At 50.2% G+C, this 22,744-nt stretch overlaps 1 protein-coding gene across 1 annotated transcript; it reads left to right on the forward strand.

Moving 5' to 3' along the window:
• The first annotated feature begins 1,645 nt into the window (after window positions 1-1,645).
• Window positions 1,646-21,659, forward strand: SDC4 (syndecan 4). Its single transcript, XM_068912198.1, has 5 exons — window positions 1,646-1,814; window positions 16,805-16,937; window positions 17,829-17,881; window positions 18,123-18,306; window positions 19,486-21,659. Exons 1-5 carry the CDS (start codon window positions 1,752-1,754, stop codon window positions 19,635-19,637), a joined length of 585 nt encoding a protein of 194 aa, XP_068768299.1. The 5' UTR covers window positions 1,646-1,751; the 3' UTR covers window positions 19,638-21,659.
• The last annotated feature ends 1,085 nt before the right edge of the window (window positions 21,660-22,744 follow it).

Consider the following 22,744-nt stretch of genomic DNA (forward strand, 5'->3'; position numbering starts at 1 on the left):
AGAGGAAGTTAACAGGGGAAGTTAGCAGTGTTTGTAGCCACAATACAGGCATGCCCGTTTTGAAGATATCAAGGTGGCCTTGGGTGCTGTGGTGGCTGCTTTACCTGGAATGAATAAAGATGGGTCATGGCCATGTGCACATTCAAATATAGGCACCTGTTAGAGGGTCTTTGCTTGAGGGTGCACATGTGCTAGTTGTTGAAGCAATTGGATGCATCATTAGGGAGTGGTAATAGGCCCAGGCTGGGATGTAGTTTGTGGCTGTAGAGCTGCCTGGCACAGGACGTTGTCGCTCAAACAGCCCACGTTTGTGTGGGCAGTGCAGGTCAGGGAGGAGTGAAATGCTTCTGCTTCCAGGTCCCTTGTGCTGCTGAGGCTGTCTCCTGTTTAGTAGATGCCATCGTGGAGTGGTCCAGTCTTTGCCCATTCAACCCAGCCGGTATGCTCTTCTTCCTCTCCTTCTTCTGCTGTCCACCTCTATTTGGTGTCCAGAGCTGGACACTCACTAGAGCTGGGTTCCTGGCCTGCAAAAGAAGTGACTTTTTCATCAACTGCTCCCTGTGTGGGGAAGCAAAGGTAATAAGGAAGGGTAGTAATCGAGCCCACAACATAGGTCCCTGCCTTGGGGCCTCGGTGGCCTTGGGTGCTGAGGTGAACTAGAGGTTTAGTGATACCTCACTGTCCTGAGCACAGAGGTTCAAGTACCACGGTAGACTCCATCACAGCCTCCCTCCTGATATTCTGCAGGTTCCTACCCATAATGTATACTGTCTTCAAGCTTTTTTTAAAACTCAGAGCAGTGTTCCCTGTTAGTTGATATGAAGCCAGCCAGCTCCACAGCGTTGCTGGGAGAATTTCCTGGTGGGCAGTGAAGTCATGTGTGTAGGCACGGTCCTAAAAAACATTGAGGAAACCTCTCAACCTCTGCTCACACCCTCTGTATCCATTTCTTCCTAAAGGAACAGGCAGTTGGGAAGGCCGCTTCACCTTAGAGCTTTTTGTAGTTTGAAGGTTATTGTGTCAAGGGGGCACAGGGGATGCTACAAGGTCTCTTGGGATAGCTTTGTAGGACTGGAGCAGGCTGAGAACCAGCTCTAGCACAGTTTGCATCCATAACTGGAGGATGGGCTCCTGGCACATAACTGCTTTCTGATCTGTGCCTTGCATCCCCATTAATGAAATTACTGATTCTCTGCAAAATAGAGCCTAAATGCAAACTAACGTGAGAGTCGAGGGGGCTGAGACGGATGCTTTCAATAGATGCAAGCAAATTCTCATCCTCAGGCCAAGTTATTAGTGAGAGAAGAGAAACCGAAATAGTAGACTTGTGCTGTTGGTTTGCTTTCTCCCTTTTTTATCTCTGTGTGTTTTTTGCACTTGCCGCTTAGAGAGGAAACAGACCGAGCAGTTTCGGTTTTCGTCTCGTACAAGAAAACTGGGTGCTGTACTTCCCTGCTGGCTAACCGCAGCGGTGACACCCGCAGAGTCGAACAGCGAGCCGTGTGCGTTGTTCTGTGAATGCAGGATTCCTGTCACTTGTAGGATGCCGTGAAAACGGCTGTTACGGGGTTCCCTTTCCCGCGGAGACTGCTGCGCCCCGAGCGGCGGGTTTCCCCGGCGGGCCGGGCGGCGGCGCTCCGCCCCCGCGGGCCGGGCCGCGCCGCGCCGCCGCTATAAGGGTCGGGGCGGCGAGCGGCAGCGCAGTGCCCCGCCGCGCTGCGCCGTGCTCCGCGCCGCCCTCCCGCCCAGCCATGCCGCTGCTCCGCGCCGCCCTCCTGCTCGGCCTCCTGCTGGCGGCCGCCGCCGCCGAGTCGGTGAGTAGGGAGCCCGCGGCGGGGCCGCCCCGCTGCGGGCAGGTGCCTGCGCCCCGCGCCAGCGGCTGCCCCCGCTCCGCGGCCCGGGCGCTCCGGCCCCTTCCCCTGGGCGGGGGGGCAGAAGGGGCTGCATGGCGGTGAGGAAAGTTCCCGTTGCCCCTGCCGGTTCCCCTACCTCCCCCCTGGCTTTCGCGCTGCTTCCTCGGTCAGATGCCAGAGAAGTGGTGTCCTGGCCTTGCCGTGCCCCAGGTGGACCTCTCGCCCTGTGGCTGGCAGCCCCCCCCGTGTCTTGTGCTGCCCCTCACGTGCCTTTTTTGCCCCCGGCTCGCTGGGCAGCCTCTTGTTTTTCTGTATCAAGCCTGGTGGAATTGGAGTAGGGCAGTACGGGGTAGATGGGAATGTGATAGAAATGAACCTTTCTCCATTACGGCTTTGATCTCCAGCTGCTGGTTACAGAGTTAAGTCCTTTAATCCCTCTTTTATTGTGAATTTGTGATGGGTTAGATACACGTAGTGCATTGCAGCTTCTGGATAGCTTCACAGTCTTAGCTGAAGTTGATTGAGCTGATGCCTTGTGTCTTTACATGTATGAAACCTTCCTCACTTGCAAGGGGGAGTGAAAAATGAGGTTGTTAACCATGAGGAGTTTAAGAATCTCTTAACAGGAATGAAGTGAAAAGGTCTGGTGGCTTCGAGCTGGGCATATGTGGAGATGTTGCTGGTGAAGCAGAGATTTCAGGATTCTGCCGCCTTGTGTTTGTGTGTGTCTGTCCTCCTGATGGTGCAGCCAGGTCAGATTCCTCCGCTAGCCTGAAAGGGCCGTTGAGATTAAGATAATTGCAAGAGATCAGAGAATCTCAGAACTAGGTTTAATCACCCACATCGCTTCCTTCTGGACTGAAGGCTGGCTTGGTGGATCACAAGTGCTTATGCTCCGCCGCTCGGTTTCTGCTGTGCAGCGCTGCTGCTGCTCTCTAATAAGGACCCTGGCTGAGGGGGGTTGCTGGCTGTATAGCAGAAAATTCTTCCACAGAGAGCATCTGTTGTAATGGGCAGTTACCCTCTGTTAAGACCAACCAGTCCAAATCCACTTTAATCTAGCTTCTTTATCCCTGCCGTTCAGCATGTGAATGGCTCATTCAAGAACTGGCCCAAACTAGCAGGGCAAACCTTTGGGGCAGAAGGCATCTGGAAGTTGCATTGACCATGTTTGGTATGAAATGCAACTTGGTGTCCCCAGGGAATTGAATGGCCTGCAAGCATCGGATTTCTGCAAAGACGACAAATTTTGAACAGATGTAGTCTGTAAATCCTTATATAGAGCTCGTATGGCGTATGTGTCGGTATGAGCTAAGCTAAGTGAGATGGACTGTGTGCTTGTGCTGTTATGCTGAGCTACTGAAAAGCCTTATGCAAACAAATTGTTTGGGTTACAGGCTATTGAGGAGGAGACTGAGGATGACACAGGATTTGGGGAAAGCTTGGCTGGCACTCCTCCCTCTTTAAAATAGCACTGCCAAAACGTGCAGGGCTGCACAGCATGTGGCTCTCGGGTCTTATGTGCGGGAAGGGTGAAGACAGGTAGCCGTTTCTTAACAAGACGGGGATTGTATTTCTTGTGCTTATGTAAGAGCGTGGCTTTGAGAGTAATTCTGTGCTCGAATATTTCCCTAAGCCTGTACAAACAAAAATGCCTTGGCTCCTTTCCCCCTTGTGTGCCTTTCTAGTGTAGATGGGATTTCTCCACATGAAGCAATCTTGGATGTGTAAGAGGGTGGGGAATGTTACTGAAGTTTCGAAGTGTGACGTTTGTGCTTAGCCCGTGGGTGGGTTGCGTTACGACAGCGTAGTAACGTGGTGTGAGAACATCGTCTTAATGTAGCGTGATGGGGGAAGGTTAAAGCTGAAGCCTGCCATCTCCTGTGGTCCCGGGACAAAGAGCAAAGGCCACGTGGAAAGGGACTCTTGTCCACTCGCGCTGTGCGAGTACGTGGTGCCTCTGGAAGATGCTTTAGGGGCCTGCAGATGGGGAGGAGCTGAAAGCCACCAGTTCAGCTAAAACATGGGATCACTGTGGTTCAGGGAGGGTTTGATAACATCTTGAGGTGTGCTTCTGCCTTGCATGGGCAGAATGGCACCCTCAAGGATGGGGCAAGCTACCCCTGTGCTTGCAGCTTCTAGTTGGCCTCTGGCAGCGCAGGAAGTAAGCAAGGGGAATTTCCACCCAGCGCAGATACCTGCCTGCTGCTGGCTTAGGCTGCTCCTGGTGTTAGTCCCGGCTGCAATGAGGCTGTGACTGGCCTGAGCTCAGCAGGATCGTAGCAGTGTTATAAAGGGCACAGGCGCTGTGGGTTTGATACAGCAGTCCTGCTTCTGTGCCTTGAAGTAAGCACAGAGAGCCTCCATGCAGCGTTGCATCACCCTCGTGTACCCTCGTCCCAGCAGTGGAGATGAGCAGAAATCCACCCCAAAAGTTTCTGGCTGAGGATTGATCAGGGTGGGGTGGGGGCGAAGTCTTAGTGCTGTTTGTGGGCTCTGTGTTTGTTGGTTTAAAGCAGTTGTGCTTGGAGGCCTTCAAATTGGCAAAGCTGGTGTCTTGTTGATGATAACTGTGTTTGGAAAGTAGTACAGCATTATTAATGTTAAAACCGGTTTGGCTTGTCCTGCTGCCATTGATCCCCGAGGCCTGTTCTTTCTGCTCTTTGCCCAGTTTCTCATCTGTCCCTCCCAATCAAATCAGGACATTGCTATCTGCATGTTTCACTTTATTTTACCTTCTGACTTGGAAAGCCCACAGGGCAGCTGAACACGCAGAACAAATCCTAGTTTTTGCTTGGGCCTCCCTGAAAACACAGGAAAAACAAACTGTTACAAAGTCTAAGGCAATGTTGCTTGGTCCTACAACCAAGGGAAGGAACCCTGTGGCTTGATAGCCGAGTTGGGAGCTAGCGGTCGGGGTGAAACCCCCATCACGTGTTGCAAGAAATAGCCTCTCTGGCCCCTTGTAAGGTGTTGAAGGGGGTAGGAGTGAGTTCAGAGGTGCAGCCCAGTATGTTGTGCACGCTAGAAAGGCACGGGCCCCGCTGGTGACAGCGGTCGCCCCCCGTGCGGTGCGTCGAGCACTGCCAGGGAACCTGCGCCGCTGCTCAGCTCCCGTGCTGGAGAGCGCTTTCTTGCGCCTCAGAGCTCTTGGATTTCCCTCCTACCTAAGCGGCTCTGGGCTGAGCGTGGTACTGTTTCAGACTCTCCGTACCAGACTTGTTCAGTCTAGGCAGTTAAAAGTCTGTAACGCCAATGTGGCTGCGCTCTTTCCCGCCCCTCCTGCTGTTGTGTCCCAAGGCCATGGCACGTCAAACATCCAGCATCCAGCCCAACAACTGTGGAGAAGGTGTCTCCCTCATATCTATCTTTCTTCCTCCCCTCCAACCCGTGTTAATGGCTTTACTATTGCCTTGGGCTGTCTGAATGTTTGGGGTGGGGAGACCCTTCACTGCTCCTCTCCGCATGCCTGAAGTGGAGCCTAATGTGACCTTGCCTCGGTGGCCTGTAGGGGCTGGCTGCCCTCTTGATACGTTTGTGTCCTACTTCCACCCCGAAGCTGAGGGCTGCTAACTTGACTTCCACAGTGTCAGCGGAGAGGAGGGAATCTCGCTGGCTGCTCGGGGCATAAACTTCAGCAGTATGCCTGCATTTATTTTTTCCCTCCCCTTTATACTTCCGACTGCTGTTGCTGCTGAGTGCTCGGCTGAAAATGTGCCGGCCGCTTGAATCCCCTGGGCTGGCTGCTGGTTCTCAATAGGGTGCGTCATGTCTTGTGTGTGTTAGGTTGTTCTCCCTCAAACGGGAGAATTGCTGCTTTTTTTTTTTTTTTTTGCTGTCTTCAAAAAACACCATCTGGACTGACTTTTTTTTTTTTAGTTTGGTGTCTGCATAATGACCCTACCAATAAAGGCAGTATGGTCCTGTGATTCTGGTGTCTGCAAAATAAGTGACTTCTCTGAAGTTGACTCATGAGATTACTTGATTAAGTTATTGTGGCTCACTCATGCCTCAGCATTCCCCAGCTATCACTTCTGCTAGACAAAATGGAGCATCCTTCAAAACACGTCTTTCGCTCTTGCGTTAACATTTATCCTCTGCAGACTGCTCCCAGATCCCTTACAGCTGCACGCTTCCCCTCTCCGCTCAGTACAGCTTGTTCCTTTATACCCAAACAGCAGACGGGTTGGGCTGCTTTTGCAGCCTCAAGCTTGTAGCGCTTTAACTGCATCAGCTTCAAAGTGGTGTGGAGAAGCCGTGCGTATGCCCGACCTCCGGGCTGCTGCCGGCGCATGTGTGGCTGTTTGTCTGAGACGCGGTGGAATGCAAACCCTTCAGATTAAGGATTCAAATGACTTGCGCCAGAATGAGACTGTTGTGATGAGACTAGGCTTGGTGGCCCTGGATGGACAGGGCAGCCTAGTTCAATTCTTTAACTTCTAATAAGCTAGAGCTCCGAGAGGCTATGAAGATCCTATGCTAATGAGCAGTTAGGGCTGTGCTCTTGGACTGGTTCAGCCCTCTAGTTTTCTTGGCCTCTGAGCGGGTGCCTGCGTCCTGCTGACCGGCTGTCCAGTGCACGTTGCTGCCCCTGCTCAGGTCTCCTGCGCGTCGCCGTCGGCTCCGATCCTTCGCAGTCGTGCTCTGACTCGAGGTTCCTGGCAAGCGCGTGGCTCAGCAGCAACCTGTAGGAGCTCTGGCCATCTGAGTAAGGGCTCTGGCCCCTTACCCAAAGCAGTGACTCACCCCTCCTTCCCGCTGCAGCGCAGAGCTGGACCGCTTCCTAAGCGGGGTGAACGCAGAGCCGGTGCTGCTCCTCGGCAGACGGGCCGTGCTGTCCTCCGTAGAGCCGAATATCTTAACTGCTGCCTCTTGTCTAATCTGTCTTGGACTGGGGCTACGGGATTTGGTGGGTAAAAAGCTATCGGTCTCTGACGTCCTGTCGCTAGCAGTAGCTGAGTTAGCGCTGACAAAAATAGATCCGAAAATGGCCTTGTCTGGAGCAGCTACTAACTTGATTCAGCAGCTACGTGGTTTGCTGTATTTTTCGGGCTGCCGCAGCTGGAAGCGAGTTGCATGGGGGAGAGGAGAAAGAAGCGATACTGTCTCGAATGACTGCGAACGCTCAAAGCAAGCCAAACTAATGGAAAGCCTCAAGGATGAGGTTAAATACTTAGTCCTGAATCTAGACGAAATGTCAGCGTAGGAGGGGGAAACACACAAGAAATAGCTCTGTCCCTCTCGGTTTCTAAAGGCTGCCTGGCGCTTCTTGTAAAAGTCTCGTTTTTGCTGGAAACGCAGAGAGCGGCCTCTTGTCCGTTTTACCCTTTGAGGCCGAGACTCTGCTTATAAAACACTGAGCGGCTCTTGTTAGACCAATTATTGGGATAACTTAAAAATCAAAGCAGCTAATGAAAATCTGGGCGAGCCGCTCCTTGGGCTGGGAAGGAGCCTGCTAGGCCCGTAACACTGTTGCTCAAACGGCCGGTCTCGTGTAGCAAAAACAAGGTTTCCTCTTGCTTAAACAAACAGCGTTTGCTCGGTGAAAACAGAGCCTTCCTTGGGAAGGATTTCTGCCTTCTGATGTTTTTCAGGCTCTGTCTTGACTGTTGAGGGGAGAAAAGGTGTCTCGACCACAGCGTAACTAAAACCACGCTACCTCTCTGCTGTAAAACCCCCGGAGACAAAGCGCGGGGGCCTTGCCTTGTTTACCTTGCTGGGAGGCTAACCCTGCCGCCTGCCCTTAGCTGCCGTTACGGTAAAACCGTAAAACCGTAGCGATAAAAAGAAGTGTTAACATGCATTCATTACGGCACTGTACAAGTGCCTGCCTGGGACTTGCAGTGAAATAGCCCAGATGCCGCAGTTGGCCGGAAACCTCGGCGCACGTCGGGATTTTGGCCGCTCCTGAAGGCGAGGTGCCCGGTCAGAGGGGAGCGTGGCTGGAAGGAGGGCACCTGGCGAGGCCGGACCCTGCCGTGCTGAAGCGGAGCGGAGCTGGGCTCCGTCGGCTGGAGGACTGGTCCTGGCCAGTGTCGTGCTAGGAAGGGGACGGAGGCTTCATCTGCGGGCTGCTGTCCTTAAAAACGTGGAAGTTTCTAGCAGTCTCCTGTCTACTCTTCCAGCTGGAAATGCAGCCCTTACTGATGTCAAGAGCTCTTGCTTGGAAGCCTGTGTTCCCCGGTGAGATAAATATTTACTGCAAATCCGCAGCGTGCACCGGAGCAGGCTCTGGAGCCAGGATCTTGCAGGAAACTGTTTATGTGAGGGCTGATCTTGGCGCTAATTCTAAATTTCTTGAGGCTGAGTGTGAGGAGCTGGTACTGCCTGTTGGTTACTAAATGACTTGCTAGGCCAGCTGAGTGCAGGACTTCCAGAGCCAAGGAGGGAGTGAGGTGGACAAGGGAGTGCTGGAAAACTGCTGCCTGCTGCCATGCCCCTTCTCCCGGGGGAAGAGATCAGGGCCTGAACTCGGGAGCTCCCGAGGAGAGGAGAGTGCTCCTGGGAACAGACAAGTCTCCTGTAACGCAGCTGCGCTATCTGGGATAGTGCAGCCTCGTGTCCGCTTTGCGAACCGAAGCCGAGGCAACTGCTGCGCTAGTCAGCAATGTATATTTAAAAAGGAAAAAAAATTAGCCTCTGCTGCTGTAGCTAGCTAGGAAGACCCCTGCCATTGAAACGTTTGTTCGGATAAATGCTTACATGGCTATAGCTTGATAGTGGAGTGGCACAGCTATTCCGTCTCGAGTGCTTTCCTACTGATAGCTTCCTCTGTGCCGCAGGTCTCGCTGGTAGCTCAGCCAGCAGAGCACAACTCTGCACAGCGTAACTGTGCTGGCAGAGCTTGAGAGCATGGGCTAAGCCTGAATCTCTGGGCTACTACTTCTGATTAGATTAAAGTGGATTGTGGGAGTGGAAGCACTTGTAAGGTGCAGTATTGGGCATCTCAACTGTACAAAAAGGCTGAGATTAGCTGCATGGTGAGCCAGCTAGGAAAGGCACCGTGCTTCTGGTCGAGCTTCCTTTGAAGTCTGGTGTCTGCCTGCCTTAATCTTGCTAACGCTCTGGCATGAAGGAGACTAAAGATTCCAAAAAAGCATGTCATGCATCTCCTGCCAAGTGGAAATTCTGCTAGTGTGCGTCTTGGGGGAAATATTGGGGTGCAGATATACTCTAGGAAAGGGCAGCCAAGGGCAGACCTCCTCCAGGGGTGGGGGGAGATATGATATAGTAAACATCCCAAGCCTGAAGTATCAGCATGAGAAATCACCCCTGATGAAAAGCTGCCTTGCTGGGGCCTTTATATCCTTCCCCCCCCCCCCCCCCCGGCAGGGATGGGAGCCCCTTAATTTAGAGCAGGGCACCTCAGCGTGACTCAGGAGTCTAAAAACTGAATCCCCTTTTTAACCTTGGTTGGAGCCTGGCAGAGCAGATCTGTGCAGCCTCTGGATTCCACCCTAGGTGGTGAAGGATGTGAAATAGCTTGGACTAGGTTTGTAACCGGTATCAAAATCTCTTCACAAAGCAGGTATGAATTCTTGCCCAGGACTGGGAGAGCCTTTCAGGGGATGGTAATGGCTCTGTTACAATTTTCCCTCTCAAGTCAGAAGGGAGCCTGCTTTCCCCTCCTCCAGTGTTCTTCCAAACTCTTATCTTCATTTGCTTCAGGGCAAGTGATTGACACACAGCCATCTGCAGCTGCCTGCTGGGCTTTATCTAGTCTGGCTGGAGTCATTTCCTTCCCGCTCCGGTGTATGTGGCTCCGTACATCTCTTTGGAGCCCCGTGTTGAGGATTTAGAGCAACTACTTTGCCACCGCTGCTGTAAACAGATCCCAGCATGCGCCTGTCTGGCAGAGGACTCGGTCCTTATGGCTTTGCTCCTGGCCGATAATCGGGCAAGAGCAGGTAAACAAGGGTTCGTTCCTCTGTAATCCGTCCCTTCTCCTCCTGTTTGCTTCTGCAGCAGGGCCTGAAAGGCACGAGTGTACAGCGTGGCCCAAAGAGAACAGGCTGCGCGTAAGCAAACGCACACGAGGTAGAAGCCCAGCTGAGGTTTGACTTTGTAACGCTGAATGCCAGGAAACCTGTTTGGAGCCGGCTCCCCGGCGCTTGCGGAGCCGGGAGCTTGCAGGTCCGTGCCCGCTGCGAGAGAGGCGCCCGGCATAGCGGCTCAGTCTCCGAGCCCCGGATTACCGTGTAATCGTCGCGGGGATTACGGCTCCGCTGCCGCATGAGCCCCCAGGAGAGCCGTTTGCTGTGACGGAGCTTAAAGAACCGCGGCGGGAGCATGAGGCTGGGGGAGTAACTGCGGCTGAGCCTTTGCGTTAGTCAGTGCTGGACGGGGGCAACGTTACCGTACCGGCCCCTGCGCAGCTGATGTGAATCCTGGGTGAGCGCGTGATCTGCTGGATTTGAGCACACAAGACTGGTTATGTGGCTGCGGAGAGACAGATACCTGCTTGGACAGGGCCTCTGGGGATGCTTCTCTTAAATGACCTTGACGCACGGTTTGTCAGCCTGCATGCTCCTCTTGCCCTGCCTTATTAAACGAGGCCTGGCTCCTTGCCTATGTTCCTAGGTACAATTCAGTGTATATATATTTTTCTTTCTTATTTACTACAAAGTACAAATGCAAAAGGTGTTGTGCAATGGCTTGTCCTGGGGTCCTGGAGATGCAGTGCCAGTCCCTACTGCTGCCAGGCAGGAGCTGCTTACAAGCCCTGGCCTGTACTTCTGCCTTTAATTTCCCCTTAGTCCTTGGACGTGGTGGATTTATCTTTACAGCTCACTATGATTAGAGCGCACCTTAGGGTGGCTATCTGAGAGAAGACAGGCAAGGCTAGCTTGGCCCAAAGACCGCTGTGCCTGCTGTCCTGCTCCAGGACCGCTTGAATAGCGTCGTGGAGCAAAGGCGCAGTAGCATTTGTCCGTGTCTGGAGGCCTGGGGCAAGCCTGTCGTGCAGCAAAACGCACGCGTGTGCCTGCAAGCTGATTAACTTCTCTCCTTTGGCGCACAGGCCACCGCAGGCCACGTGCGCTGCGAATTACGTGGGACGGATTGACCAGGAACTAAAGGTAAAATGGTACCCTCTAAACATGGGCGCGAGGAGTGAGCACAAGTGGATTTGTTAACTGTGGCTGATGTGAGAAGGAATTAGGTGTGACCTGGATTGAAATAATGGTATTTGCTTTGCTCTCGGGACAAAAGTGACGTTTGCCCCCTGCTCTGAGCTGGAACATGGAGGGAAGGGAGTGAAGAGTTGTTTGAGGGGAAGGATAGCCCCTTCCCTTACTAACCTGGCAGGAGTTGCCTCTGCTGGAAGCGCGTGTCGCTTCTAATAACTTTACTTTTAATGCTTATTAAGACGGGAAGATAGAGCTGTCTTTGCCTGTTATCTGGCTGCACACCTCCCTCCCTTGGAGATGAGCTTTATTTAGCTGCCTGGCTCTGGTCTGAGCCACCGTTTCCAGTGTTACGTGGCTCCTAGGCTTTGCCCGCTTTGAACAGCCGTCTTGCTTGTGCTGCTGCTTAAGGGGTGAGCTCTGCTCTTAACTCCTGCTCCATTGCACGCTTTGCATAAGCTTTAAAACCGTTCTGGTTTGTGTGCTCCTGTAAGGGCTCGGAGTAAGAAACTATATGGAAATCCTCTGTCCCAGGTGTGCTGGTTTACAGAGTTTCTGTTCTTAGCTGAGCTTCTCTCAGCGCACACCGTGGCACCTTGGTTCTCCTATAATTGATACCTAGGGATTTGTTGGCATGTCAAGCCTTGGTGAGCCTTACAGGTGTTACAGTGGGACTCCCCCACTGTGAATTTAGCAGTTGGGTTGGTGTTGAGGTGCTCTGGCCAGCTGGGTCCAGTGGTGAAATGTCAGCCCTGAGATGGGCACGGAGCTTCTCTGAAAAGCCCTGCTGAGTGAGCAGCGTTTGCTCTCCCGCTGTGCGTTGCATCCTCACGCTGGAGAACTGAGTTCAGCGCTCTTTGGCCCACGATGTGGGACAGCGAGCAGCAGGAGGGCCAACGTGACGCCTTTGTGAGAGTGCTCCAGGGCTGAGCCGTGCAGGCAGCTTCTGTGTTGTGCAAGAGCCCTTTCTTCCCAAGTTGATGTAGGTGTGTAGCATAGTACAGTGATGTAAGGTGGCATCTACCTGTGACCCCACAGGTCCGGGAAGGATATTTTGTGTGATACTGTTTCAGCTCGGCCCATTCTGGAACACAGTTCAGAACAAGCACCCAAACTAGTACCCGGCATAGTCCTGATGGCAGCGTGTGAGCACCAAACTCACTGAATCACACCCTGCTGTCCAGTAAACTCCTAATCGATGCGGATCGGGAAAAGCTCTGCCTGCAGACTTTTAGCAGACAGCGTGCATGCCCCCGTCTGCTCTTGTATGGTAATCTTCCTTCAACATAGGGCATTTTCTGTGGATCTCCTTGGCTGGAGACCTGTCCTGACTGTAGAACATCCCTCAATACACTTGCGGCGCGTGTCATGGATTTTCTTGGTAGCCTGAGATCCAGTTCTTAAACCCTGGTAGGGTGAAGTGAAACAAAAATGATCAGTACAGCTGTCCTGGAGTACAGAGCACCTGGCAAAAGCCACGGGAGCAGCTTGCGTTTACCTGTCCGTGCAGGCTGCAAAGAGTTAATAGGTCTGCACTTCTGCCCCTTCTTCCCCTTCTGCCACCTCCCGGCTTGGCCCGGCTCCATGTTCTTTTGTCTAGGAAAGGTTGACTTTCACCTTGCTCCTGTTTACTCCTAGACTTGTGTACACAGTGCTGGGCAGGGAGACACTGCAGCCAGCGCTCGGTCTCCATTACCGAGTTATAAACTAGATAAAGAGCTCCCTGCACTTCAGACGCCTGCCTCCCTGCAGACCTCACTCCCTTTGCAGCTCGCTTGCTATCAGCCTTCAAAGAAGCATTTAATGAACTCAAACACTGGTGTGTTTGATCAGAGACAATGGGCGGCCCTAGAAGCCAATTCCCCGTCTGGAAAACTGTCCCTGCCCCGAAACATTTTTTTGTTTTGTTTATGTGTGAGGATATGTGGGCTGGGGCAGGGAGCTGCCTGGATTTTTCTGCTTCCTAGAACTAGCCAGCAGCTGGGGAAAGTCACATCACAGACAAATCTTTTTTACTGCCGCAGTAAACATCTCTGCTTTGAGAAGAGGCTGGTGGTAAGCTGTCTGTAAGTGAGTGTGAAATGGAGTGGGGCAGGCTAGGGATGGAGCCCAGCAGCCCTGCGGGCTCGAGGGGGGTGACTTCTGTGCAGGCACTGCAGGAGCAGAGCAAACGGCATCTGACTTCATCCAGTAGCGCAGCCTGTCTTGGGCTCAAACATGAGACCTCTGTGCCCAGCTTTTCCGGGAATGACGCTTGGCACTCATGTGCTTGATGTGCTGGCTGCCTGGCAGGGAATACACTTTTATTTTCTGCTACTGGCAGGCAGGACAAGGTTCTGCTCTGCCCCCCAGCATGTTGGTTAATCCCCCTCGGTGCTTACTGGGGATAAAAGCTGCTTAACGTCAGGAAGAAATCCTGGAACTAGGCTCCTGCAGAAAGGGCAGATTTCTGTAAAGACCTCTCCTAGAGAGGAGCATGTGAATAGTAGGGCTTGACTTCAGCTGCTGGGGCAAGGTGGGGCTGCAGAGCCGTGCAGCCCGGCTCTCCCAGCAAGCTCCTGGCCTGGCTCCAGTCCTGGGATAACAGGTGGTAGCAAACAGCCTCCGAGCAGCGCCGATGCCCTTCTCCAGCTGGCAGTTGCTGAAGGTGTTAAGCTGAACGTGGCCAAAGACGACTTGGCGAGAGGTGAACGTTGTTCTGCTGCAGCCTCTCGGCTCTTTCCTCGTGGCCGCAGCCTGCCCGCTGAGAGGAAGCGCGGGCACCCTTTCCTGGTGCCTTTCAGGGGATCCTGCGCCCCTGGCTTGCGGGGGAGGGTGAATCGTCCCCCTCTTGGACAGGGGTGCCTTTTCTGAGCAGTTCTCTGGGAAGCTCTTTATGTGACACTTGGCAACCTTGAGCCCTTGCTTTGTCTCTGAACTGCCTGTGTGCCTTCTCGCAGGTGTGTATGCAAGGAATGTGCCTGCTCCAGAGCTGCCCGCCGGATACCGGCCCTCCGGTGTTAACTCTTCCTGGGCAGAGCGCTGCACCGCCGCCTCTGCCCCCAGCTTGCTGGAGGAGCTTGCTCCCTAGGAGAGCACATCCTGAAAACTAGAGGACAAATACCGAGATGCTCAGCAATCCTCTAGCTTCCCTGTGATTCAGGGAGAAGCTGCTGGATGAATTGGTGAAATGAGGCTCGCTGCCCACCAGAAAAACATTCTGTACGGAGTCTGAGAAGCTCCCTTGGCTTCTAGGAACTCCCCTGTCCTTGCACAAGAGGATGATGAAGAGTGAGTTCAGGGAACGCTCCCATATAATCTTGTTTGTGGTTGTGAGTCAGTAATTTCCTTGTTATGTCCCCTGGCTTGTAAACACTGTCTGTCCTGATTTAAATAGGGCTTTCTGATAGCCAAACCTGGTGCATTCCACAGCGTGTAGTAATCGCCGTGGCTGTCTGCCATGGCTTTGCTCATGCCTGGGCTGATCTGATAAGGCCAGCCTGGTGTCCAGCCACTTGGTGGCCTAAATGTGGATTTTCTTGAGCCTCCCCCGTTAGGACATGAGCTGGCCATGATTCATAACAAAGTATGGAGTGAGCTGGCACAGGGGTGCGGCTCAGCACGGTGCTCTTGCCAACATTTTTCTGCCCTGGCACGGCAGTCTGACTGTACAGATCTGCTGCAAACATGGTCCCTGGCCCCAGAGCGTCCTGGCTCGGTGAAGCAGAGCTGCTGAAGCTTGGCCTGTGACAAACTGGAATCGATCTCTTCCTGCTCCTTGATGAAACAGCCACAAGCAGCAGTGGGAACAGCAACTGCGTTCTGGCAGCAGTTTCTATTACGTGTTTGGCTTTGGCTGGGCTTCAGATGTCTTGAGATGAATGTGCCTTGGAGCAAGTGATCATGATGTTAGAAATGCCTAGTTCCAGGCTGAGAGAGGCTTTCTTTCCAGCTGTCCTTCCTCCTCAATCCTCTTCCCATCACCTAGTGCCAGGCTTGGGCAGAGTGGAGACGCAGGGTCTAGGAGGAGAGCTGGCCTCAGCACTTTGTGCCCTCTAGGCTATTCATTTGGTTGTCCTCCAGCAGAGTTGCTGGGGAAACCAAAGATGCCGGAATAAACTAATGAGAAGCACATGCAGTAGTCACTTCTCCTTATGCAAAACTTGGGATATAAGGAGAAACATCTTGTTCTGGCCATAAGGCACTTGTTTGTGGCAAGACCAGTATGCTAATGAGTAGGGAAATCTAGGCTAGAAACAGGGCTGGGACTGTGGGAAGGGGAAGCTGACTTAGGGCTTGTGGCTGATTGCTAACTGTCACTTGGAAGATCAATAGCAGATACAATTCGTCAGCCTATCTCACTGCTGGTCCGTACAACAGGCCACACCTGCCTGGGCTAGCAGCAAAGCTGCTCTGAGCCACTGGAGCTGCCTCATACTCTGATAAAGCAGCAGGCATCAGGGCTGAGGTGGCCAGTCCCAGTTCTAATAGTCCCCACAACTCTTTGTGCTCTTCTACCCCCTCAGAATTGTAATTACATTTGTGGTTAACCTGCACAGCTGAGAGCTCTCCCATAGGAACAGGGCTGTGGAATAAAGGTACGTGTTCTTTTGTGCCTATTTAAGAACACTTTGATAGGCAGATAAACCTTCAGGACTTAAACCAAAGGGCCAGGAAACTTTTTTTTTTTAAAAAAAAAAAAAAATCTGTTCCCAGTATTTCTGTAGTGGATGGAGCAATTTTGGGGATGGCATGAAAGCATTTTGGAAGCCTACCCCCTGGCAGTAGGACCCATCTGTCTGCATTGCATGCCTGGCCTTAGGGAAGGGGTTAAGTCCCCTACCAAGCAGATGACTTTATGGCTGTGGAATTAGAAGCAGCCGGAGCTGTTGGAATCTGTGGGTTTGTGTTGGGCAACTTGTGAGCTTGTATCTGTGGTACCCTCATGAGGGCTGGCTCCAGGGTTATGGGGTCTGGAGAAATAGTTCTGAGGCATTGCATAATCTTAGTGAGGGCAGGACGTTTGGACCTGTGGCTCCTCAAAGGCCCAAGTGCAAATGAGTTCTGGTCAATAAATTGCTGTCATGGCAAAGCAGCTGGCTCTTCTGGCCTTGCTCCTTTGCAAGCTTGGCAGGCTGCCTTTCCTGTGCTGCTATTTGGCTAACGTGCATCTGACCCCAGTATCATGGACTTCATTTTCAAGCTACAGACTTGTTTGTTTACATGAGTTTTAGGAGGTGAGGCAGGGGAAGTTCTTCCTTCAGGCAAGTCAATACTGATAGCAAATGTTCTTGAACGTCGTCATACTATATTGCACTGCAATTCTGTTGAACTGACAGGCCAGTTTTTAACCCTTGGGTGGTAAAGTAGGTTGCTTCTCAGTGCAGGAAGCAACAGTTGCCTTGACCTGAAGTTTCAGTGCTATGCAATAAACTGACCTTTCCTGCTATAGTAACAGGTTCATTCTCTGAGTATAGCAAGTCCTTCCAAATCTACCTTTATGACAATCTGTAGGTAGTGCTCTTCTAAAGGCTTTTATTACAAACTCCTGACCAAGATCCTGTTGTAATAGTTTTACCCTCTGATTGCTAAAGTGAACCTGCTGAATCTGCTGCCCTCAGGAAATTCCCCTCCCAGACAGGCTCCTATTTTTGTTCTGAGAAACTTTAGGGGAATTCAGCTATTTCCAGGCCAATGAAGATCATGCTGTAGGCAGAGAGGAAGTTCAGCATTTAACGTTCTTGTGATGGAAGTGATGTGCTCAGCACAGTATCTGAACTCCTGACCTTTTGTGAAACTGTCTTGGCTAGTTGCTTGTTACTTAACGCTTCTCCCTCCCGTTTTCAGGTGAGAGAAACTGAGACCATGGATGCCAGATGGTTTGCCTCTGGAGACTTGCCAGATGATGAAGACATTGGTGAATTCAAGCTTCACTTAACTTCTGATGGGTTAGATGAACATGAGGCATCTGGTTCTGGAGGTAAGGGGGGAAAATGGCTCTCTCTGTTCATGCTCTACAACGCTTCCTGGGGCCAGCAGTTACGAATGATGGACTAAGGGCACAGCCAGAGCTCCAGCGGGAACTACAGTGTGTCAGGTGAAGATGAGGAAGCCATATAGATCCTAAGCACTTGCAGAGGAGAACAGCAAAAGTGATTGTACCGTGATGTTGAATCACTCGGTGAGGATAGATGAAGTCCAGCCAGGCTCATCTTATTGCAAGTGAAAAGGCATTGCACTGGCTGGACCTTTTTCCTGTTGAACTCCCTAAGACTCCTGAGAGACTTAGGAAAAAATTCTAATCTGAGGCTTAAAGGCGAAGGACTAGCTGGTGTTCAAGTGAACTCTCTGTGACAGGCAAAGCTCCCTGCCCCAACCAGTTTCAGCAGCTCTGTGTCCCCTTTATGTGAAGACTTGTGTCCTCTAAAGGAAAAAAAAGTGCTGAAGTTAGTATCTGGCATGTATGGGCAGATCTGATAGCTAGAGGGTTGGCAAACCAGCCTTCAGGGATGGGTGGTAAGAACATTGCCTTCCACTGGCATTAATGTAGCATGCTATAGCAGACCTGCTTTGCAGAGCAACTCCTGATAATATGCAGCAGGAGCCAATGTGTATAGCTGAAGCTCTCTCCCATGGAACAGTTGCTGGTCTTGAGATTGTCTCGTGGTCTTGTGCAATCGAAGTCGTTAAGCGGTGAAAGTACTAGTAGATAAGTGGGAACTGTAGTCAGGATAGAACAAGAGTCCTGGTTTGATTGCAGTTGCTGGTGTTGCTGGAAGCATCAGAGCTCTGGAAGAATGGCCTGTAATCAGAGGGAAATTCAGTGTACCCTTTGTTTTTTTTTTTTTTTTTTTTTTCCCCCCCTCTGCAGACTACATAGACTCTGAAGATGCCTTGTCTCCAACCACCGCGGATAGTCCTGTGGTAGGTGTTGCTTTTGCCTTTCTTGAACAGTGTATAGCTACTCTGACCTGTCTCTGAAGCTTTCTGAATACCCTTCCCCCTGCAAAACATGGCTTCAAGATGAATCTATCTGCATGTGAAGGAACAGTGTACTCGTAATGCACTAAGCAAACTTTCTTTCCCCTGCACGCCCTCCTGCTTTCAATTGTAGGTAGGCTTGGGTGCTGCTTACTGACGGGTGTGGCTTGTCTCTACTCTTTAGATAGCTGACAATTATATCCCTGGAGATACTGAGAGAAAGATAGAAGGTGAGGACAGAAACACGATGGTGGACAATGAAATCATTCCAGACAAAGCTTTACCTGTGGAAGAGAACCTGTCCAACAAGGTCTCCATGGCAAGCACAGCCAACAGCAGCATCTTTGAAAGAACAGAAGTGCTTACAGGTAATACTCTACCTTGTCCTTGAACTCTAGTGATGAATAGTTACTACTGTAAATCGAAAGGGCTTGCATTCTTTGCTGTCTCTTTGGGGTCCGTTCCCTTCTGACGGGGGAGTGTGATGCATTACCTCTGGGACTGGCTGTAGGAGGGTCACTTCTGCCTTTGAATCCTTAAAAGGCAAAGAAGCACGCTGCTTTTCTTGATGGGGTGAGGGATCAACTTGTTTTTGAGCCAGCCATCTGGCTGTTGGCTTAGGGAAATGCCATGCAAGTCCTGTGAAGGCTCCTGTGCTGCTGTGCAGCTAGCCTGCTTCAACTGGAGGCTTATCTGGCCATAATCATGAACTTTAAACGAAGGCACTTTTCCAGCTGCCCAAGTCCTGCCATTTCTGAGCAAGCACCTTGCTTACCAGAAAACAAACAACTGCTGTAAGGGTTTAAGCACCTAGTCAACTGATATGAATCTTAGTTGCTCTATCTAGAGCAACACCAAGTGACTGGCTACTCCTCAGCACTTGGGAAAGATCTTTCCCAAGGCAAGTTTCATCACGTGTTTGGCCTAATGTTCCTGGTGCACACCTCAGTCACTTTTCCAGTGTACAGCCATTTTTTGCACCTGGAGGACTGACTGGAAGAGTGGCTATTGAAGCCAGCTTAAAAAAAAAAAAAAAAAAAAATTTAGTGCCATATATAGGTGTCACAGCAAAAGATAAACTTAATTTTTAAGTGTTGTTGGCCTCTCAAGATGTGAAGAGAGGAGAAATGTTTTTGCTTTTGGGGAGATATTGCTGTTTAATTTAAGCAACTATGCTTGCACAGCTAGTTAGCAGAGGGTTCAAATCATTTTTGTGGAGCTGATACTGATTTTCTTTTATTTTGTGCCTCTGAGTGGAGAGGATGCCTTGTTAAGAAAACCTCTTTCTTGCACTACCTCAAAGATTAGCTCGACCTAGTTAATGTGGAACATGTGATTTTATTCTATGGTTGGATGAAAAGCAATTTCTGGTGTTCCCCAGTAACATCTGCTGTTGCTGAAAATGCCAGAGCGCACAGTGATAGGCACATGGGCAAAAGTGACAGAGGCAGCTCTGTGGGGTTGGTACTGGTGAAGCAGACTTTGAGATGTAGCTGACATCTGGAGTTGTCCAAGAGTTTACACTGAATCCATGCTCTTTTTCCCAGCTCTCATTGCAGGAGGGGCAGTGGGCCTCTTGTTTGCTGTCTTCCTGATCCTCCTCTTAGTCTATCGTATGAAGAAAAAGGATGAAGGAAGCTACGACCTTGGGAGGAAACCAATCTACAAGAAAGCCCCTACAAATGAATTCTATGCTTAAAGCTCAGCAGCACCTTGTGCCCATCAAGGGACAGACAGACTGTATGGAAACAGTGTGCCCTCAGATGAGACATGCTGAACAAATAAATGCTCTTTTTGGATTGAATTTCAAAGTGACTTGGGGTGGGGGAACTTTCTCCATGACCCTTCTCACCCTGCTCAGCTATCAAGGGCCCAATGAAATACAAAGAGTCTGAAAAAAGTGTATTTTTTCTAAAGCTAGTGTAAAAATAATAAAGATGCCAAATTCACTGCTTGGTTTGGTAGAGGGTATATAAACACAAAACAGACCGCATGGAAGTGAACACCATGTGTTTGCATCCAGTATGCAGCGCTCAGATTGGCTTCCTCTATAGAAGATGGCTTTTTTTGTTTTATAAATCTCGCTAATAGATGTCTTGTAGCAGGCTGATGTGAAGCTTTTTTGTGGAGAACTATTTATGAATCTCTTACACTACAGATAATGTTGCCTTATCAGGGAGTATAGAGCCCTTAGGGCTTAAAAATCCTTGAATGCCATAAAGGGCCTATGGGAACATTTTTCCCCAGGAGACTTCTATCTCTTCCTGTTGGCCCCAGGCAAGGGTCATTAGTCTGTGAAATCAGGACGGTCCGTTTTGTTTGGCTATGACAACACCCTTTCCTTGCCTTCAGTCTCTTACCTTTTTAGGATTGTTTGTAGGATTTTTATAACAAAATTTTAAAGAAAATAGCCTAATGTTTATATAAAGTTTGTAGAAATTGTTTCGAAATAAAAAAAATCTACTTTTTTAATTTCCTCAGATTTATTTTTTCAATCCCTTTGTGTTTCCTTTGGCTGGGCATTTCTCTAGATATGTGTTTTATATGATTCATATTCCAAACTGAAGCAGTGCTAGCTACAATGTGTTACAGATTTCTTTAATTCTATAGCAGCTACTGTAGAGGATAAAGATATTTATGGTTTTCCTGTAACTATTTTTGGATTTGATTTTTTTTTCTTTTTTATAGAACTATTTATAGTTTCTGAAATGGCTGCTCTTCTCATTTAGTAACTCTTATCCTTTTTATGTAAAACACTAATATAATGAGTCTCTGTGGAAACTATTTAAGCTTTATTCTGTGAATTTTAATTATAAATTCAAGGCGATAACTTTTAATCTGTATGCAAAATTGGATTCATAATATGATTGAAGTAGGGAAAAGACAAGAGTATTTTTAGTCTGTAATATATTATAATCGGTCCTATAGAGCTATATATTATATATTTTACTGAAAATGCAGTTAAGAGTGAAAAGGCTGGAGTTATTTCTTCAGCAGCCTTACCGTGTGTGAGAGGTTTGATCTAGCTTGTACTGTTGTTTGTCCGGTGTCTTGTCTAGAGTGCAAGCGGTCTTGCGCTAGTGAAGGCGGCTGGGTCCTGGTGCATGGCCGCCGAGTCCTGGGGGCCCGTAGTGCCCCAATTCAGGCCCAGGGCAGTGCCATCCCACTCACAGCTGTGCCCTGGAAGCAGGCTGCAGTAGGTGATGCGGTGGAGCTCAGGTCTGCATCTTCTTTCTGGGGTTGCTTTGGAGCAAGTGCTGGCAGCTCACAGTACGGAGGAAGTAGGTCTCTGTCTTGGGGATTATCCAGATTGCCTCAACTGTGGAGTCCCCAGTGGTACCGTGCTGAGTCCCTGCCTCTTGCAGAAGGTTGACTTTGGTAGCTAGAAGTCTGCCTGGGTGATATCTCCCATGCAGGAACTCTGAGCTCTTGCACATTGCTAGCTCTGAACCTCCTGCAATGGGTCTTTAATGTATCGTGTAAATAGCTCCTTCCTCTGAGAGTCAGGCCAATTCCCCCAAATGCTCCTAGAGGGAGGGATAATGTGTGTGTCCTAGGTCTCTGTTTCAGGAAGGAGTTACAGAACTACTTTATGCAAATCTTGTCCTATTGCAGCAGTTAGTGTGTTAGGATACCATCTGGGTGCGAGTTCCTCAATTTGAGTGATCTCGTAGGGAGTACAAAAGCAAAGGGTTGTGAAGATTGTTTTTTTTTTTTTTTTTTTTTAAAAAAAATCTCATTAACTCCTCAAGCCTTCTTACAGAGACTGTGCTTGGGGACCAAATTTTTAGAGGCAATAGAACAAAGGAATTCTGGTGCTGTCAGTTCTAGGCTAGTGAAGTGGGGATATCGGAGGAGTGATGTACGGAGTCATCAGTGCCAGAGGACTTTTCCCAAGGCTCCTCCTCCAGGTTGACTCCCTTACTTGGTTCCAGTACAAGCTTGTTCCTGGAAGCCACAGGCTCTGAGACACTTTTTAAAACAAAAGCAACAAAACAAACAAAACAAACTGTTCAGAGTTCACTATAGACTGGGAGAACTTCAACTGCCTATGGTCAGCGCTACCAGGAAGGCGGGAGCAGTGTCTGTGTCTCTGGATGTTTAGATTCTCTTGTGTAATTGGTCTTGGGGATTTTCCACTGTTACCGATTTATTTTATTTTTTGCTTGAATAAACTGGTACTTCCTAAAATCTGCTTTTTTTGACTCCTTCTGATTTGAGATTACCTTTGGGAACTGGGTAACAAGGAGCCCCTGTTTTTGTAACTTCTTGGCTTACCAAAGGGGAAGGCATGCTGGGAACTGGTTTAGTGGTAGCCTGTGGCTCAAAGGGACTTTGTCAGCTACTTCCAAGCTGTCTTTGGTGTCTGACACACACAAATGACTTCGGTAGGACCAGCGTCACCTGGTTTCTAGAGCTACCCAATATTAAAGCTCTTCTAGGTAAGTAAAGCAGATCCAGCATGGCACAGGGAGGTGAGTCCATCCCTTCTCTGCTGCTTTGCTGATTAGGTTTGTGGTGGGGCTTTGAGAACAGCCATGCAGCCAGAAGGGACAGAGGGGAGGTAGAGATGGGCTTGTGCATATCTCCTTATGACAACAGTATGTCCCCACGCCCTCGGACATAAGGCAGCAATGTGTATGGAGTCTTGCTTGACCAAGCTTCAAACTAACTCAACTGATGCCAGCTTTCAAGTGGGAGTAGAGCTGTTCCACTTGCCCTGGGATCAGCTGCCCTGGGAGCAAGGCTGCAGGTGATTTCATGCCACTTGAAACTAAAACAGCTCTGGCATAAGCAAGACATGGG

The sequence above is a fragment of the Struthio camelus genome, chromosome 18 (assembly GCF_040807025.1).
Source record: "Struthio camelus isolate bStrCam1 chromosome 18, bStrCam1.hap1, whole genome shotgun sequence".
In the NCBI taxonomy this organism is placed as follows: Eukaryota; Metazoa; Chordata; class Aves; order Struthioniformes; family Struthionidae; genus Struthio; species Struthio camelus.

Bases quoted from the DNA above. Each gene is read 5' to 3' on its own strand.
- SDC4 (XM_068912198.1), top strand. From the start codon at position 1,752: ATGCCGCTGCTCCGCGCCGCCCTCCTGCTCGGCCTCCTGCTGGCGGCC. The intron at 17,882-18,122 runs GTAGGTGTTGCT...TCTACTCTTTAG, and splicing joins CCACCGCGGATAGTCCTGTG to ATAGCTGACAATTATATCCC. The intron at 18,307-19,485 runs GTAATACTCTAC...TCTTTTTCCCAG, and splicing joins AAGAACAGAAGTGCTTACAG to CTCTCATTGCAGGAGGGGCA.